This window comes from Chelonoidis abingdonii, chromosome 6 (genome assembly GCF_003597395.2).
Source record: "Chelonoidis abingdonii isolate Lonesome George chromosome 6, CheloAbing_2.0, whole genome shotgun sequence".
Taxonomy (NCBI): domain Eukaryota; kingdom Metazoa; phylum Chordata; order Testudines; family Testudinidae; genus Chelonoidis; species Chelonoidis abingdonii.
The window spans coordinates 114,827,599-114,844,589 of NC_133774.1; the positions used below are offsets into that span (position 1 = coordinate 114,827,599).

The 16,991-nt window shown below is 40.5% G+C and overlaps 1 protein-coding gene across 3 annotated transcripts in view; it reads right to left on the bottom strand.

Annotated features, from left to right (window-relative positions):
* Window positions 1-16,991, bottom strand: part of UHRF2 (ubiquitin like with PHD and ring finger domains 2) — a 190,294-nt gene that overhangs the window by 47,959 nt on the left and 125,344 nt on the right. For all 3 annotated transcript variants that reach the window (XM_032786058.2, XM_032786059.2, XM_032786061.2), the window contains exons 5-6: window positions 15,060-15,169; window positions 4,332-4,518 (exon numbers count right to left, since the gene is read on the bottom strand). In XM_032786058.2, the coding sequence (XP_032641949.1) occupies window positions 4,332-4,518; window positions 15,060-15,169 (297 nt within the window). The remainder of the gene's footprint in view (window positions 1-4,331; window positions 4,519-15,059; window positions 15,170-16,991) is intronic.

Sequence of the window (16,991 nt, forward strand, 5' to 3'; positions counted from 1 at the left end):
TGTGATTCTTCTAGATGTTTTGTATATGTGGATCCCACTTCTGGTGTATGTTTAGAATCTTTTGGCCAGGAGTGTCTGGGAAGCTGTAAATATGCCCTAGATCAGCAGTTCTCAAAGCCAGTCCAGGGAAAGCCCCTGGTGGGCCCAGCCAGTTTGTTTACCTGCTGCATTCGCAGGTTTGGCCGATCGTGGCTCCCACTGTCTGTGGTTTGCCACTTCAGGCCAATGGGGGCTGCAGGAAGCAGGGCGGGCCAAGGGATGTGCTGACCGCCCCTCCTGCTGCCTCTATTGGCCTGGAGCAGCGATTGGCCAAACCTGCGGACACGGCAGGTAAACAAACCAGCCTGGCCCATTAGAGGCTTTCCCTGAACAAGCGGCAGACCGGCTTTGAGAACTACTGCCCTAGATGTCCCACCTGAGGGAATATATGACCTAGTGGTACCAAATGCCACTCAGTTCCCCTCCAGTCCAGAGTTCCAAATATTCGTACGACTCCAGAGTAGAGCAGAGGAAGGCAGGATCCACACACTCAAACCATATTGAAAAACTAGTTACTGACAAGGTGAATAACTTGTTTTTCTTTATGTATTGTCAGTGTGGATCCCACTGCTGGTGACTAAGAAGTAGTCTCCCTAAGACTGGTAGAGGGTCTGAGGAGTCCTAATTGAATAGGAATTGCAATACTTAGCCAAAATTGGCATCATATATGCACTGTTCCAAGTCCAAGGATTGATATTTTACAAAGATATGAATGGAGTTCCACGTGGTGTGTCTGAAATTCTCCAGTATAGCAATGTTCCTAAGGATGGCTGAGCAAGGTACCTTTGCTCTAATAGAATGAGCCCTATCCTCCCTACAGGCTTTTAGGCCTGTCATTCGATATCCTGTATGTATGCACTCTTATCCACTTAATCTTTGAGTGGAAATGGACTGCCCTCTAGCATTGGCACCAAACTGGTGCCTTTATACTCTTGAAGAACTTCCTCTCTCAAGAGTCTCTCATGACAAAAGTCCATGAAGGAGGACATGGAAGGAGAGTGGGGTGTGGGAAGGACTTGAAGTGAATTCCACATCCTGTGGAAATTACCTCCTGGGCCTAAAAAGTATGAATTAATACTCAGTTCAAGGCTGGGAGAATAGGGATAGATGGTTGCCAAACTGAAGAAACACTAGGTAGGGCTCTTAGTGTTATGTTGGGGCTCCCAACATGCTCATCAAGCTTGCTGTTTGTTCAAGGAAGAAATGGAGCTGACAGAGAAAAAAAAACATCTCTTCTTCTGGGTTTGGCGGAGAAGGAGAGTCACAAGAATACTGATATGTCTTTGTTTCAGTCTTTATTGAGGTTGCTTCTAGGACCCAAAAGGTATTCTCTGTTATTACACATGTAGTCCAAGAGAGTAATGTAATACTCTGGAGTCCTTAAAGGGAGCAAACATATTCATTAGTTTTTTAATTAAAAGGCTCTGAACCTTCAAAAAGGCAGATTCTCATAGTGGCTTGAACCTATTTAAGTATCCTTGAAGAACATCTGATAGTTACTGCAGTGAATACTGAATGAGATGCTGTAGCTAAAATTTCTAGGACAGCCTGGAGAGAATGCTTTGCTAAGAGCTGACCTTCAGAGTTCTTCTGAACGCCAATTTTTGTTCTTAGGGAAACTTGTCAATAAATGATGACAAAATCCCAGATATATGTTAGTAATTTGAGATACACATCTACAAAGAAGCAAAAGAGGATATATTTCTGCAAAAAAGTCTAATTTCTTGGGCCTTTCTCTTTAGGCATTGCTTTGTCATTACTCAACAGCTTCATTTCTCGTTTGCTGTTGACACCACTAAAGAACTGGATGTTGGAAGAGTGGAAAAAAAAATACTGAAAACCCTTCTGAGGCATCTGATCACATCTATCTACGCTTTTGCACAAAAATGGTTTTAAGGCCAGAGTAAGCCACAGATCTTTGGTCAATTCAAGGATTCCTGTTTTTGGGCATCAGGACCCTTGAATGGTGAAGAGCCTGTAGTATTGTGAATAATTTGTGAAATTTCTCTAGGACTTCAATTAAGTCTATGCCCAATAGCTCAGCTAGTCTGCCTAGGAGCTGCTGAAAGGCCTTGTAATCATCAAGAGGTAAACCACATTGTGTCAATCTGCCTCATCAGCCGAAGAGAGAGAGACGTGATGGGTAACCAAAGGAGATTTAAGATGATGTAAGGAATAATGACAATGTACTCCACAAAAGTCAGTCAGTCTTGGAGTGGACCTTCAAGGTGTAGTAGAATGGGGTTTCCTTGACAGGGATCACATTTTGGGGCCAGCAGCATCAGAATAAGATGAAGGACCCCACATTGCTCTCCAAGGAGCAGAGGGCTAAGCAGCCATTCCACAAGGATAAAAGTGTGAAGACAGGAACCAAGCATGGTTCCAAGTTGTTGACTGCATGTCTCTGGAGTGTTAAGGATGAGGGAGGTATGCTGATCACCCTCATCTAAACAAAGTGGAGCTTGAGGGTGTCTTATGCTTTCACAGGTGTATGAGTTCTAGGGAGCTCATTGTCAGATCAGTGAAGATAGAGGATGATGTGAAAAGGGAGATTATCTGTGAGCAACAGAATTGTCAGCATTAGTAGAGTTAGCACAGTTTGTGCTGATATCTTGGGTGCCATATACGGTGGCACTGGTATTTCCAGAGACAGGGAGTTGGGTGTCACTTCAGCCAGCACCAGAGTAGTTGGAACAGAAGTTTTCAAGGGTGTGGCTGCTGAAGACTCTTTACTTGAGGCCTTTTTGGTTTTGCCCAGTGCTGGGGTGAGTCATGAGACTAATGACTACACTTCTTTTTCTTCTTCCTCAAAGTCTTAAAGGAGAAAGAATGGTAGTGGGTGTCCGTTTTAGAGCAATACTCCTGTCTGCCTCTCAGTGCTGAGGTATCCTCAGGAGGGAAAGTAGGCTTACGTTCAGCTTCTGTACTCACACTCTGAGTAATGCCCAAACTGCCGAGGACCCTGAACCAATTCTGGATGAAATCAGGGATTGAGGTTTTGCATCACGACTTGCCAACTTATTGTGGGACTTTACTGCTGCATAAGCCTATTGGCTATGCCTGGAAAACTCAGAGTTCTCCAAGTCCAAAGGCCCAACTGCACAGAATGTTCCAAGAGATAGAACTTGAAGTGGCTGGCTGTGTCAAGTTCCACAAAAGAAATTCTAACAATACATGTGCCTCTCCAAGGCTAAAGAGGCACTGAGTGTGCTCATTAGTGATCGATATCAGGCCATCAAACACCAGCAATCCGATGGACTTAAGTTCTGCCAAGAGATGGGAATGGTGTCTTGGCAGCAGTTGAGTGAGTAAAGTCAACTGAAAAAAACCCAACACTTCTAATTTTGAATGTCAAATCTATTCTAACTAGTGGTAGGATGTAAACTAAGTGATATTTGACAGACTCTAAGGATTCTGGCCAAATCTTAACAGCTCTGGTAACATTGAGAGTATATCACTCTATTCCAAATCACTGCCACAGGCAGTAAGAAGGAACTAAGGGGAAGTTGTACTTATATGAATTTGGGTGGAAGACAAAAGGACATCTAGGGCATATGCACTGCCCCAAGAGATACTACTGGTTTAAGATTGCAAACCTGCACATCTATGGTGTGAACACACCAGAAGTGGGATCCACATGGACAATACTCAAAGAAAAACTACATTTACCTCTCTCCTCACACCCCCTTACCTTTTAAATACATGTTGAACAGACTCTATCATGAAGTAGTCTGACTCATCCATCTCCACAGGAAATTAATATTTTATTAAAGAAATACCTGTGAATGTTTGAATGTACTTATTACTTATGGAACTACTAATTTGAAATAAGGGTCTGTAGAACTGAGTTCTTAAAATTCTATTGGCGTATATGTAATGGATTACACTTTATATTAACATGTTCTATTTAAAAATGGATTGATAAATGATTAATAGATGTCATGAGTATGTTACAAATATGAATCGTGTACAATATAGATAAATCTAAGCACTTCAGTTAAAGGAATAATAGATGGTTATTATCTGTGAGACTAACAACAACCGATTAATTATTTATTAAAAAGACATCTAGTAACCAGTTATAAACTATTTATAAATGGAACCTTCATATACAGCATGGACATGAATTTTTATGCAGACTCTGTGCATGAAAAATACACACCAGGGCCACAAGACTTCCTCCTCAATGTTCTGTATATCCATGACATTTAGTAATTCTCTGTAATCTCAAATAGTAAAGGCACATTTTATAGAACAGAATTTTGCATAAAGTATCATCCTTTTATATTTACCAGTCCTCATCTTCTGGTATCTTGCTTAAAGGTGGATTCAGGCAGTATATATGGTAGGCCATATTACATTCATCGCACAGAAGCTGCATGTGAGCATCCTGTTTTCCACCACACAAATAGCAGGAGCAAAAACGACATTCCGCATCTGGGTCTGCCCTACAGTGCTTGCACTCAGGGCCACTCTTTCCTGTGAAGATAAATTAGAAATAGTTAAGCCTCAGAGAAGTGATTTCAGATTTATAAATATGCCATTATGCAGGAACTTTTCTATGGTCTCTGTTTAAAAAAAAACGAAAACAAAAAACCAAGCATAATGGTAGCTACTGAGAACCATTTATTTACAAAACTACATATACAATAATGTTACATCTAAAATACTAATGTCATGTTAATTTGTGGTCTTGTATGAAAGACTTGAAGAACAGTCATTATCATTTACCAGCCCAGGTACAAAATATTCTCAATCCCCTTGCCATCATGCTGGTGATGAGAAAGCAAAAAGATATTTTACTCTTACTCCATCAAAAAAGGCCACAATTCCTACATCCATAACAAGCCCCACTGATTTCAAAGAGAGTCTGCTCACATGGAGCTTATTACAGGACAATGGACTAATTTCCCAATTCCATGAAGACTTTAGTGAGTAACCACTCCTGTGAGTAACCCTATTCAATCTGATGGAACTGCTCACATGAGAGAAGATATTCATGTATAAGTCTTTGCAGGATTACACCAAAAAGGCTTCTGCAGAAGAACATGAACAAAAAGGCAACCTTAGCCACAGTCAACTTTAATGGAACTCTAGGGGGGGAAATATTTTTACAAGATCAAACAAAGAGGAACTTACAAGTTTCATTTTCATTTGGTTAAATGCAGGATCATTTTTACATAAACCTCAGTATAATACATGAGCTCTATTTTTAGCCTTATGAATGAATATCAGGGATTTTTTCTTAATTAAAAGTTTAGCCAAATGGAAGAATTTGTTTAATCATTTTTGTCTACTAGAATTTAAACATTTAGATCAACCTGTATTACTGCTAATGTAATATACTTGATCAGACTGTTTTTGTCCACCGCAACTATGGAACTGAGTAACTCCACCACAGCCAGTCCCAAGCCCGATTAAAAAAGGAAGAAGGTAATGTCAAGGCTAGCAGCCACCTGTAAACCTCTGCCAAAGAAATCCCATTAAATATGTCCTTTATATGCCTCATGTGAACTAGAGTGCTCCCCGGAAGCAAAGAATACTGACCTCATCTGCTTGCTACTGCAAGGGCTACAACAACATTCTGGACAGATACGTTCAAACATGGGAGTCCAGAAAATAAGACTGGCATCTTGGAACACAGACATTAACTAGGAAAAGCGAAAGGTTGATTCAAACATGAATGAAAAGGAAAATATAGATTGCCTGAATTCAAGAAACCAAGTGGAAAGGAGCAAAGATATTGGGGAAGGCTATAAGCTACTATAGTGTGGGATATCTAATATGAGAAAGAGTTGGTACAGTTTTAGACAAAATAATGTGGGAAAATGTAGTGGATGTGGATAGGATAAGAAATAGGTTAATTTTGGTTAAACAAGCTTTTGAAAATGGCCTCCTAAAAGTTAGATGTTCATATGCATCACAAGTGGGAAAACAGACATTATTAGACAGAAAGTGATAAAGAATGAAAGAGTCATCACTAGTGACAATCTTAATGGTCACATGGGAGAGAAGGTAAAGCTTCAAAAGGTACAATGGCAGTTGTGAATATGGACACAGGAACAAGGAAAGGGAACAGTATCCTCAGATATGAGATTTGAAAGTGAGTACTTTTTTTCACTAAGAAAGAACAATGATTACCTTTCAGAGTGGAAGCACAGGGGCACAGATGAACTGCTTCCTGATAAACTGAACCGAAGAACACCAGAAACTGTGAGGTCATTCCCAGAGAAAGCATTTTAACTCAGCACAGAATGCTGGTTCTTGACTATGGGTATATATCATTCATGAGAAGAAAACAGTCCAAAACAGTACAGAAAACCAAGTGGTGGAAGCTTAATGAAGCTAGTAAGGCATCTAAAACTAAAGTGTTGGAGAAGATCTCTATGGAAAGGTTATAGAAATACACTTTGGAGGGATCTAGCCAATCCAGTGGTCTGTCTCTGGCGCACATGATGCAATGAGAGCCATCATAAGTGATCTTTTTGAATTGATGCCGCTCAGTTACATGAGCTACAATATACAGAGCAAAGGACAGCTGTACAAATGGGTGAAGGGATAGAAATGTGCAAGACTCGCTGTGTCTGAATGTGCTCCCCATTCCACAGTACAGCTAAGCAGTGCGGAAGAATAGTATGTTAATGCACACCGAGACTTCACAGGAATCCTCCCGAGATCTCTAGGAATCTTTCCTGGAGGTACTCGCCAATCCTCTGCCAAAGGTTCCTTGGCAAAGCTGCTTTGTTCCTTCCCCCATTGTAGGAAACTTTCTAGCACCATTTAGCAATCAATTGTGCAGGGACCAAAGCGGCACACAGGTGAGCAGCACAGAGATCGGGCCTGAACCTGCAAACATGTAGTACGTGCACTCCTGCATCCTTGCTTACCTTCAGGAGTGAGAGATCAGCTTCAGTGACCACTGCCTGTGGAAAATGGTGGCAGAATTTACAATATTGTCCCTATTTGCCTTCACTGATCCCCTGAAAATATCACCTACACTTCACCTGGGCCGAACTTACCACTTTTAAGCTGTTTGCAGAGTTGTGTGCTTGCCAAGAGTCAGTGAGAAAGTAATTGGTATATTACAAGAGATGTATTTTATTGTAATGATTGAATGCTGTGCATGAACTAACATTCTCTATGGTGTTACAGGTGCTTGAGTATCACCACAGACATTTCGCTGACATCAGTGCAGGCTGGTTTGTGAAGGTACATGATGCATGCGTCTTCAGGAATACTGAATTGTACAGAAAGCTGCAAGCAGGGACTTTCTTTCCAGACCAGAAGATTCCAGTAGGGGATGTTGAAATGCCCATAGTGATCCTGGGAGACCCAGCGTACCCCTTACTCCTATGGAGCATGAAGCCTTATATGGGAAACCTGGACAGCAGCAAGGAGTGCTTCAACAACAGGCTGAGCAGGTCCAGAATGACTGTGGAATGTGCCTTCACCAGATTAAAAGCATGCTGGCGCTGCCTTTATGGCAGATTAGACCTGTCTGAGGAAAACCTTCCCGTGGTCATAGCAGCCTGCTGCATACTCCATAATATTTGTGAAGCTAAGAGTGAAAAGTTTCCCCTGGAGTGGAGCACTGAGGCAGATTGCCTGGCTGCTGATTTTGAGTAGCCAGATACCATGGCTATTAGAGGAGCACAGCGGGGGGCTATTAGAATCAGGGAGGCTTTGAGACACCATTTTGATAATGAGCACCAATAATGATGCATTTCTATACAGCAATCTGCCATGCTTCATTAACTTTAGTTATCTTATTTTGCCTAAAAACTGTGGTGATTCCTGAGCAGGATTTGTACTAAGCAAATGATTAAACTGCACCTATGTATTGCTACCACTGGCAGTCACTATGTGTAGGACACAAATAAAGAGTGGCTCTCTTAAAGAGAGTTTGTTTTCATTAAATACCAATTAACACACCCAAAAGATGTGGTGGGAAGGAAGAAAACAGTGAAGAGCAGTGTAGGCTCTCAGAGCTGTGCGTAAGTCCAGATATCATTTTGGAAGCTGTCCAAAGGTGTAGAGTGAACGGGGTACTGAGACATTCTAGTAAGTTTCAAGAAATATGTGCGAGGAGTTTGGGGAAAGAATGGAAAACAGTTCTGTATTAGCTGCAGGGGTACGGGTGGAGGAAGCACGTATCTATTCTGACTGTTGGGTGATCAGGGACTTCAACATCTGTTTGCTCCTCCATCACTTTTATCATCCACTTTTGGTCTTTGGAATGTGCTCCTCACTCTCCTTTCTGTCCTGTCTTTCATTTTCTCTCCACTTCCTGGGTTCACTTTTTTCTGGCTTCTGAGGATTGGAGCACCTCTCAGAACATGTCCTCCTTGCTACAACTTGGTCGCTTCCTTATCTGGAGAAGGCAGTCCACCGGTCTGCAGGAGGTTCCCCTGACGGCTACAAGCACAAGAAACAATACACAGAAGCATGATGTATCCCTTTCTATTGTTGTACTCTGCCCTCCATAGTTAGGGAATCCCATTACTGCAAAGCCATCCACTATTTCATGCACATTGCCAAGAGTTACTGTCCTTCGCAGCAGGATACAATTAATGGCCGTGCAAACTTGTGTTAACTCTGCCCCAACAGTGTACTTCCTGTCTCCAAACTGATTTGTGACCAACTGGTAGCAGTTTGGAGTAACTCGCTTCCACACAGTGATCGCCATGCGCTTCTCCACCAAGAGGCCAACTCTCATTCTGGTGTCCTTGCACTGTAGTGCTGGGGCGAACTCCACACAGTTCCAGGAAGATGGCTTTCTGCATCCGAAAGTTCTGCAGCCACCGCTTGTCATCCCAAATCTCCATAATGATGCAATTCAGTGTTTGCTTCCTGAGCCCAAAAGCTATGGTCCACATATACAGCTGCTCTGTGAATGCCGAAAGTAATCTGGGGCTGTTTCTTTCCATGGCACACAGTAGGTAAGGCAAATCTGATTCCTGTTCAGAATGGAAGCTCATGATATACTGCCTGGCCATCCGCAATGTGTTCGTAACAGTTACCACAACAACAGAGAACAGTGTGGGATCCATCCTTTAAGTCAGAGATGGGGGGCACACAGTAAACAGGGGCAGTCGAAAAATGCCACAAAACGCAGTAAGAAGCACATGGAATGCTGGGATGGAAATAAACTTCATCAAGGAACACTGAGGCTGCACCCCGGATGCACTGCAATCCACTCTGCTTCCCACAAGTCCTAGCTGCAGAAGATGGCAAGTACCACAGTGGGATAGCTACCACAGTGCACTGCTCTGGTCCTCAATGATAGAGTTCCAAGTGTGGATGTGCTCTTCCAACAGAGGGAGTGTAGTATGAACATGCACTAGTGATGTACCATAAACTCGTTCATAAGCCAAATTTTTTTTAGTAAAAAAAAGGAAGCGTATGAGAAGGGGGTCAGATTATGAATGAGTATAGGGAGGAAGAGGTGGGACACAGCCCCTCCCCCCAACAGAGGGGGCAAGGAGAGGCAGCACAGCCAGTAGAGCCCAAGGGAAGAGGCAGGGCCAGAGTCTCTCTGCTTCTGGCCACGCTGCTCTGCGAAGCAGCTGCAGCTCTGGGGCTGGCAAGCTGCGGCTGCGCTGCCTGGCCCAGCCCACCGGAGCAGGCTTTGGCAAGGCCAGAGACCTCCTCCCCTGGCCTGCCCCAGCTAAGGTGGGAAGGGATGGGATGGGGAGAGTGTGGGGTCATGTAGGGGGTGGTCACAGCCTCTCCCCCACAAAAAATTGCCCCACCAGTTGCTGTCCCGGCCCATCAGGGTAACCAGCTGGCAGGCCGGGACACTTTGTTTACTTGGGTTCACCTCCGTGCCTATGGACGCTCGAGGTAAACAAACCATCTCAGCCCACCAGCAGCTAATCCTGATGGCTCAGGGGGTCAAAGTCTGCCGACCCCTGAATTATAGGGTCGGCTTATGAATGAATCATAAAACATTTCCATTTTTAACTTATCCATTGAGTGTGTGTGTGTGTGTGCGCGCGAGAGAGAAAGAGAGCTTATAAACGAACCAGCTTACGATCAAGTATATATGGTAATTATGACACTTTCTGATCGTTGGCATAACTTTTGTCAACAAAATTCTGGCCTGATTCCAGTGGGATATTGATAATATGGAAAAAAATTATCAAAACATGGATCATTTTTATTACGTAAATATACGTTAATTAGGACATACATAGAGTCAGAGATCTTAGCCTTCACTAGCAGTGATCTACCCTATTCATCTTTATTCACACCTACAATATGTAAATTATATTTTTTGTGAAACAACACTGCTGCACCTTTTGCTGGGGAAAAATTATTAAAACACTTCTTCCTTCATGCAACCTCTCCAAAGTTTCTCTATATTTAAGTGATCACGGCAGCTTTCCTATAAGAAGATAATATCCACAGTCAGTGGGTTTAATTCTTTTTCTTGAGTAATTCACCCCTTTGAGGTTCCAGAAAACACAATTTATACCATTAGCCATAAGGAGGACGTAAGTCAAACATCTCTTTATCAGGCAGCTGAACAGTATCAGTAGTTGGGTCACTGTTAGTTCCACATCTAGGTAAAGTATATCTGGGTCCCCCTGACCACCCTGGGGACATGAAGGGGAGAGATACAAGTGGAAGATAAGGCGAACCAGGAAAGGAAAAAGATAGGCATAATGTGGGGAAAAGCTAGAAAAGCAGAGAGGGAATGAACTTATCAGAAATGACCACAGATCCCTTACAAAATATATGACAAACATCCAAACTGAAGTAGGACTTGAATCCAGGAGGTAGTTACAAGGGGGTAACCTAATCACTTATTATCCCCACCCCCAAAATATTCATTTGGGGTATAACTGGATTCTCTGTAACTTTATAAGGAAAATGGTTTAATATCAATGAAGGCATGATTTCCCCACCATTTTCCAAAAAAATAAAAAAAAAATAAAAAAGGGGAGGGAGGCACCTAGTGTCTAAATTTAAGAACAAGGTTCTGATGGATATATGGGAAAGTTATACAAGCTGTTTAAATAATCTGATTCTAATATAACTAGATTATTTACAGGTACAAGTTCATTACCAGAACAGTTCTTCCTGAACTTTGCCCTCTAGAGTCTTGTCCATGCTGGATTATAGTGCGAATGCCACTGTCCAATGGTTATATCAGTAATGTCAATCAACAACATTTATTTCAACTCATTTCATTAAAAAAAAAACACAGCCACCACCACCAACACTAAAGAAGAGAACCTGAATGAATATTATTTTTAAAACACTGACCCTCCATAACATGCTCAATAATTTGGTGAATCATAACCAGCAATAGTAATTATTCTTGGATAGGATTCCTTTACAGGTGGGGAAATGAAAGGATATATCATTAAACTGAAATCTTCATTAAATTATTTAGATATGGTGTAAGTGTACATTTAGGGCAAATGGATTGAGTACTTCCAGGTTTACCATAAACTCAAAATCTGGGAAACTAAATGGGAATGAAACAAAGTAAAATAATTGATGGAGGGGATGGGGAAGAAGATGAAAAAGAGGGCTAGAGTGGAGGTGCTACAGAAGATACTAGGATGGATAGTGTCTCAGACAGAAAAAGTCACACTTCTCTATAGAACTTTGCCCATTCAAGAGTGTAAAAAGTCTCAAGTCCAGTTAAGTGACTTGCTTGGTGTCAGGATCCCAAAGATGGATGTGGTTCCGGTACACTACAATTACGAGTGTACGTAAGTGGTGGGCAGTGGTATAGGGTAAATGAAAGTAAAGCAAATGTGCCAACATTGTTATAGCGTTGCCAAACTTAGGAGCTAAATTCCAACACCATAGTGACTGAATACAGTATATTTGATTTAATGTATCCCATCTGTATCTTCTGTGGGGGTCTTCTGCTGTAGTGAGATCAGACACTTTTCAACTTCCTCTGCTATCAAAAAACTAAGCATCTTACCCTCCTTTTTAACTTTCAAACTATCAGGGAAGGAAATAAAGTAGTCTAAACCCAATCTTTTGTCTAAGGTTCTTCATCTATTGAATTTAGCCATCTTCCCCACCACATCTTTGGTGTAATACGGAAAAATTATCAGCTTTTCCTTTTCATGTTAGGGCTTTTTAAAGAATGAGTTGCTTAATATATTATTTTAAACATCTTACAGTTAAGGCCTGGGGCTTTGCATTTGTAGGGGTTTTGGTGCAAGAGAGGTGTGGGCTCTCTCAATATCTACATTCTGCTCAGAGGAAGACACAAAAGTTCTAGCAGCATCGTGGATAAAAATTCCAGAGGCCTCCCTTTTTTCATCTCCTTTGGAAGACCCACCATTCTCAGATTGTTTCGCCTTGATCTTCCTTTGAGATCATTAACCTTCTCCTACAGGGCTTTAATAGCCATTTCCTGTTGCTTTGAGATTATGTTCATGGTAGTCACTGTGTCTTTTAGCAAGGAAAGTCTATTCTCAGCTTCCCCATAGTCTTGATTCCAAGCTTTGCAAATTAGCTTGATGTGTACTAGTAATATGTTTGATCTCAGTTATATCTTGTGATATTTTTCTCAAGATGTCCATTCTCTTGAAATTTGTTTTAGCCAGTCCATAATTTCATCGAGTTTCAAAGGGGTGACTCTCCCTGATCAGCCACTCTGGCTGCAGGAGGGCTGTCTGACAACCTCTTTTTTTAGGATTTTGTGGAAATGTTACAGACAGTGTGAATCCTCCTATTAATAGTTTTATTCCTCGTTTTTGGTAGACAAGTTTCAGATTTCTATTATAGGACTTTCATGCACAAGACTTGTCAGCACACAGTTTTTATTCTGATATTTAGTAAAGGTGTCAGGGCAAATTCAATAAGTATCTATTGAATGGAAAACTTCTGGCATTCTTTGGTTTTCCATCAAAAGTAGAGTTAACTGTGCAGTTTGTGAAGAATATTTCTGCTCTTTACATTACCACTTTTGGAAAGGACAGGGACTGTGGCTGGTCTGAATGTATATGTAGTAACATGTAAGGAGACCATTCCTTGACACTGTCTTTGGAATATCAAATTTGATTCATTTCATGGAACACGTGGGACAGCCCCTTTCTGGATTTTGGGGCAGCCTAAATCTGCTGCCTAATAGGCTACCTAAGGTCATGGCTCTTCTGAGCATACATATGGGTGCAAGCATCAAACAGCAGTTAGTTATATACATTTAACTGGCAATGTTTAAGTGTAGGTGGAAGCTAGAGGATTAAGTATGGAGTATGTGTTACTATTACTTATTTACATAGCTCAATAGATGTGCATGGTGATTCACAGAACAAAGAGAGATTTCCGTTCCAGAAAAGCTTACAATATAAGAACAGAGGAACAAGAGTGGTTTTTTGAACTTGGGAAAGTAACTGCATAAGGGGCAGAACAAGAGTGTTATATCGGCCACATGGGAAGCTAGCATTGGAGTCTTGGTGGTTAAAATTTTTAAGTTATTAATCATTTTCATATGTTTAGAGCTAAAGCTTTATAAAAGAACTTGCAGAACTTTGTTCTGAGATGGACTTGAGAAGAATGAAAGCATGGGGAGCAGCATGAAAAAAAGCACGTAAGTGGCTGTGAGAGAAGAATATAAAGTTGGCACCCAGATTAACAGTTTGCATTGTGCAAAAGGATAATAAGTACAGTTGATGATTATATATGCTAAAGATTGTGATAAATTAAGAATTAATTTAGCAGATACACTATTTTTAATTCATTTCACTGCACAGCAGTAGGTATAATGTCAATGTGTTAAATGTGTGTCACATTTCCCATGGCCTCAAAACTGTTCTACAAAACCTGCAACTATAATCTCAAAACAAAGAATTCAGTGAATAAATGCAAAGCAGATGTGACAATTCTACATGTGCAGTTTTGGGGGCAAACAAATAATTGTTCCTCAAATTATAGTTCACAATGAAGATATTTTTTAAATATATTTTCTGTTGCACAAAAATAATCTTAAAATGAAATTGACTAGAAATTAACTATGAACAAAAAAGTGAAAGTGACTGTATTTTCATTTGCCAATCTTAAGAAAAAATGAAAAAACCATAGCATAAGAAGTAAAACATAAATTATTTTAAATCCTTTCATTTAGAAAAGTTAAGAGCAGAAAAGGAAATTTGCTTTTTTAAAACAGTGATATCTAACACTGTAGCGTACTGTGAAAGGGACAAAAACAGTGGGCACATTAAGTCTCTTGCATTAAAGAACAGCTGTGCAAAGGACCCCAAAATGTGGCTGCTTTTTGTCACAACTATGACAAACATAATTCAGCAGCATCTACTAATGATGATGTCCTTCTGCCTCTCATTCACATTTCCATTAGAAACACCATTTTACTAATATCTTTTTCATTTTGGTCGAAATTTTGATTTTGGGTGAAACACTGTTTCAAGCTTTAAGAAGCCAGTGTCTTTTCTGGTAAAGAGAATTTAGTGCCAGGAAGATCAAAGGTGGCCAAGTGATGGCCCTGGAGACTGAAGTACTCTGTTTATTCACAGAATAAAACAGCAGTGCCACTGTAAGTTTCTTCATACTACCTGCTAATGTTTTTTCACCCTTAGAGGACATCAGGGCTGAACTGTAGCTCATGCAGCAATAGGACCATTCAATCCTTGGCCTCTGCTGAGAATATAAACAAAGGTGCCAATTGTGATGGTAGTTTTTGTGATTTGGATACTGGTCCATAAGAAATCATCTAAGGGCTATCAGCTGTTCTTCTCCATTTCCCTGCTTGTAACATTTTGGACTGATGGTATTATTTAATATGTGATATAGTACATCAAAAATCCATTTCTAAGTATTTCAGTGTAAGGCATGGCTCATCAAAAAAGTGGCAACAGAGTCAAAGGGCTGTCTAATAATGACTATATTATGACAACAACATATAAAACACACATTCATTAAAATTATTGAATCTGCATTGTTGTATCATTCTTATCAATTATGATTTTTAAAATTACGTACTCACATGTTTAAATACCATTATTAAACATATAATGAAAGAAGCATACTTTTGAAATCTCCATCCCCAAATGTCAGTGGATAAGCTCCTGGCTTTTCAATCTTGTACATTTCTTCCATAAAAAGGATTTTGCAATCATTTATTACGTCTTCTGGGCCTCTGGGGGGGGAAAAGGTATATTTAATTTTGTTTCTTTGATTCCTGTTGCTATAATTGATAAACCTTGAGGAAGAGCTATAGCTAATAATCAAAGGCAGCAACTGATGGTTCATCATTTTAAAAAAAAAAACACTTTCAAGTTGTTTCTCAAACATTAAAATACTGTTTTGTTACCAAAAGTTAGCAACAGCAGACCAGGCAAAATCAAAAGCTAGCAATGGCAGACCAGACAAAATCCAAAACACTCAAGAGGCATTATACATTATAGCAAACCTTAAGAATCCTTATTGGCAATGATATAATAAAATTACACTGTTAGCAGTGACAATGAATAGTGACTTATAACTGGAGTAATAATAATATGCACTACTGAACTTAAACAGGAAGAAAAATGATATGGTAAATAGTTTAAATTCTCTTTGTACAAAAATCCTTTCAAATGTTTTCAGTGTCTAAATAATCAAGTTTTTTTTTAAGTTTCCTTTAATGCTGACTTCCTTGGACCTCTAAATGTTTCTGAAAACTAAGGCCCCAAATCCAGCAAGAACACATACAATATGTACTTAACATATTCTTACACCCTTGACCTCGGTGGGACTTTTTTGACAGTGTCACAGTGCACAAACTCCCAATGGTGCACAGCTAGTACTTCAAAGAACAAAACACTCATGTTAAATTAGGTGATGAAGGGCATTAATGGAGAAGTAAAGAAAGATTCTAATCTCATACCCCCTACTCCACTTAAAATAAGTTGGGACAGTGGGAGGAAAATTAACTGCCAAGGGTGACTGACAGAAAACTTTAGTCCCTCCCTGTGCCAAGATGTCTATTCAGCTGCTGTTTGTGGATCTCTTGCCACTTTCAATTTTACAATATAAAACTCAATTAGGAATTTTTCACAGTATTACCAATTTAGAGGCAAATCCTGCAAGTACTTACTACTGAGCATAGCCCCATTGACTTCAGTAGGCTATACCGATTAAGTGGTTACAGAATCAAACTGTTATACCCAAGAAGGCAAGTTAGTTTCCTAATTGTAATTTTTATTTCTCATTATTGACGGCATCCACTGATCTGGACATGACTTTATATATTAGACCTGTTCATTCTGTCAGTGTGGAGGAAATCTGTGCTCCCTACCCCCATCAGAGTTTAAACTCCTGCTGCTGCAGCACCATATTCTGATCCCAGAAGAGGGCATCCAAAACTGAAACTAAAACAACTTGGTTGAAAATTTTAACAACACTGTAGACAGGATTATTAGCATTATTAGCATTAAAAGAATAACACATTTAATAAGAACATTGTGATGTGTGTAGGGAGAGTCTATCCAGACAGGTCAGGCTTGACAAAGCCCTGGCTGGGATGATTTAGTTGGGGATTGGCCCTGCTTTGAGCACGGGGTTGGACTAGATGACCTCCTGAGGTCCCTTCCAACCCTGAGGTCCCTTCCAACCCTGATATTCTATGACATGGAAAGGTCCTTTCCATGAAAGGAAACTACATTATACTGGCTAGACATTATCTATAGGAATCATCTCTTATTGTTTCTACTGGAGCAAAAGAAACAAATGCAAGTTGACATTTTTCTAGAGGGATTCATAGCAATGGACAATGCATGTATTGTGATACAGCATGGACAGAGAGCAGCATGAGAGTGTTAGCAGGGGGCCTTATTCCCTGCCAAGGGAGGAAGGTTTGCTTTAGATTAACTAGAACACCTGTAGCCATTTAGAGCACCTGACTTCAGTCATGTGATAAAAACCCCCTGCTTCAGTCAGACAGTGTGGGAGTTGAAGGAGGAAGGTTTGATTGGAGCAGA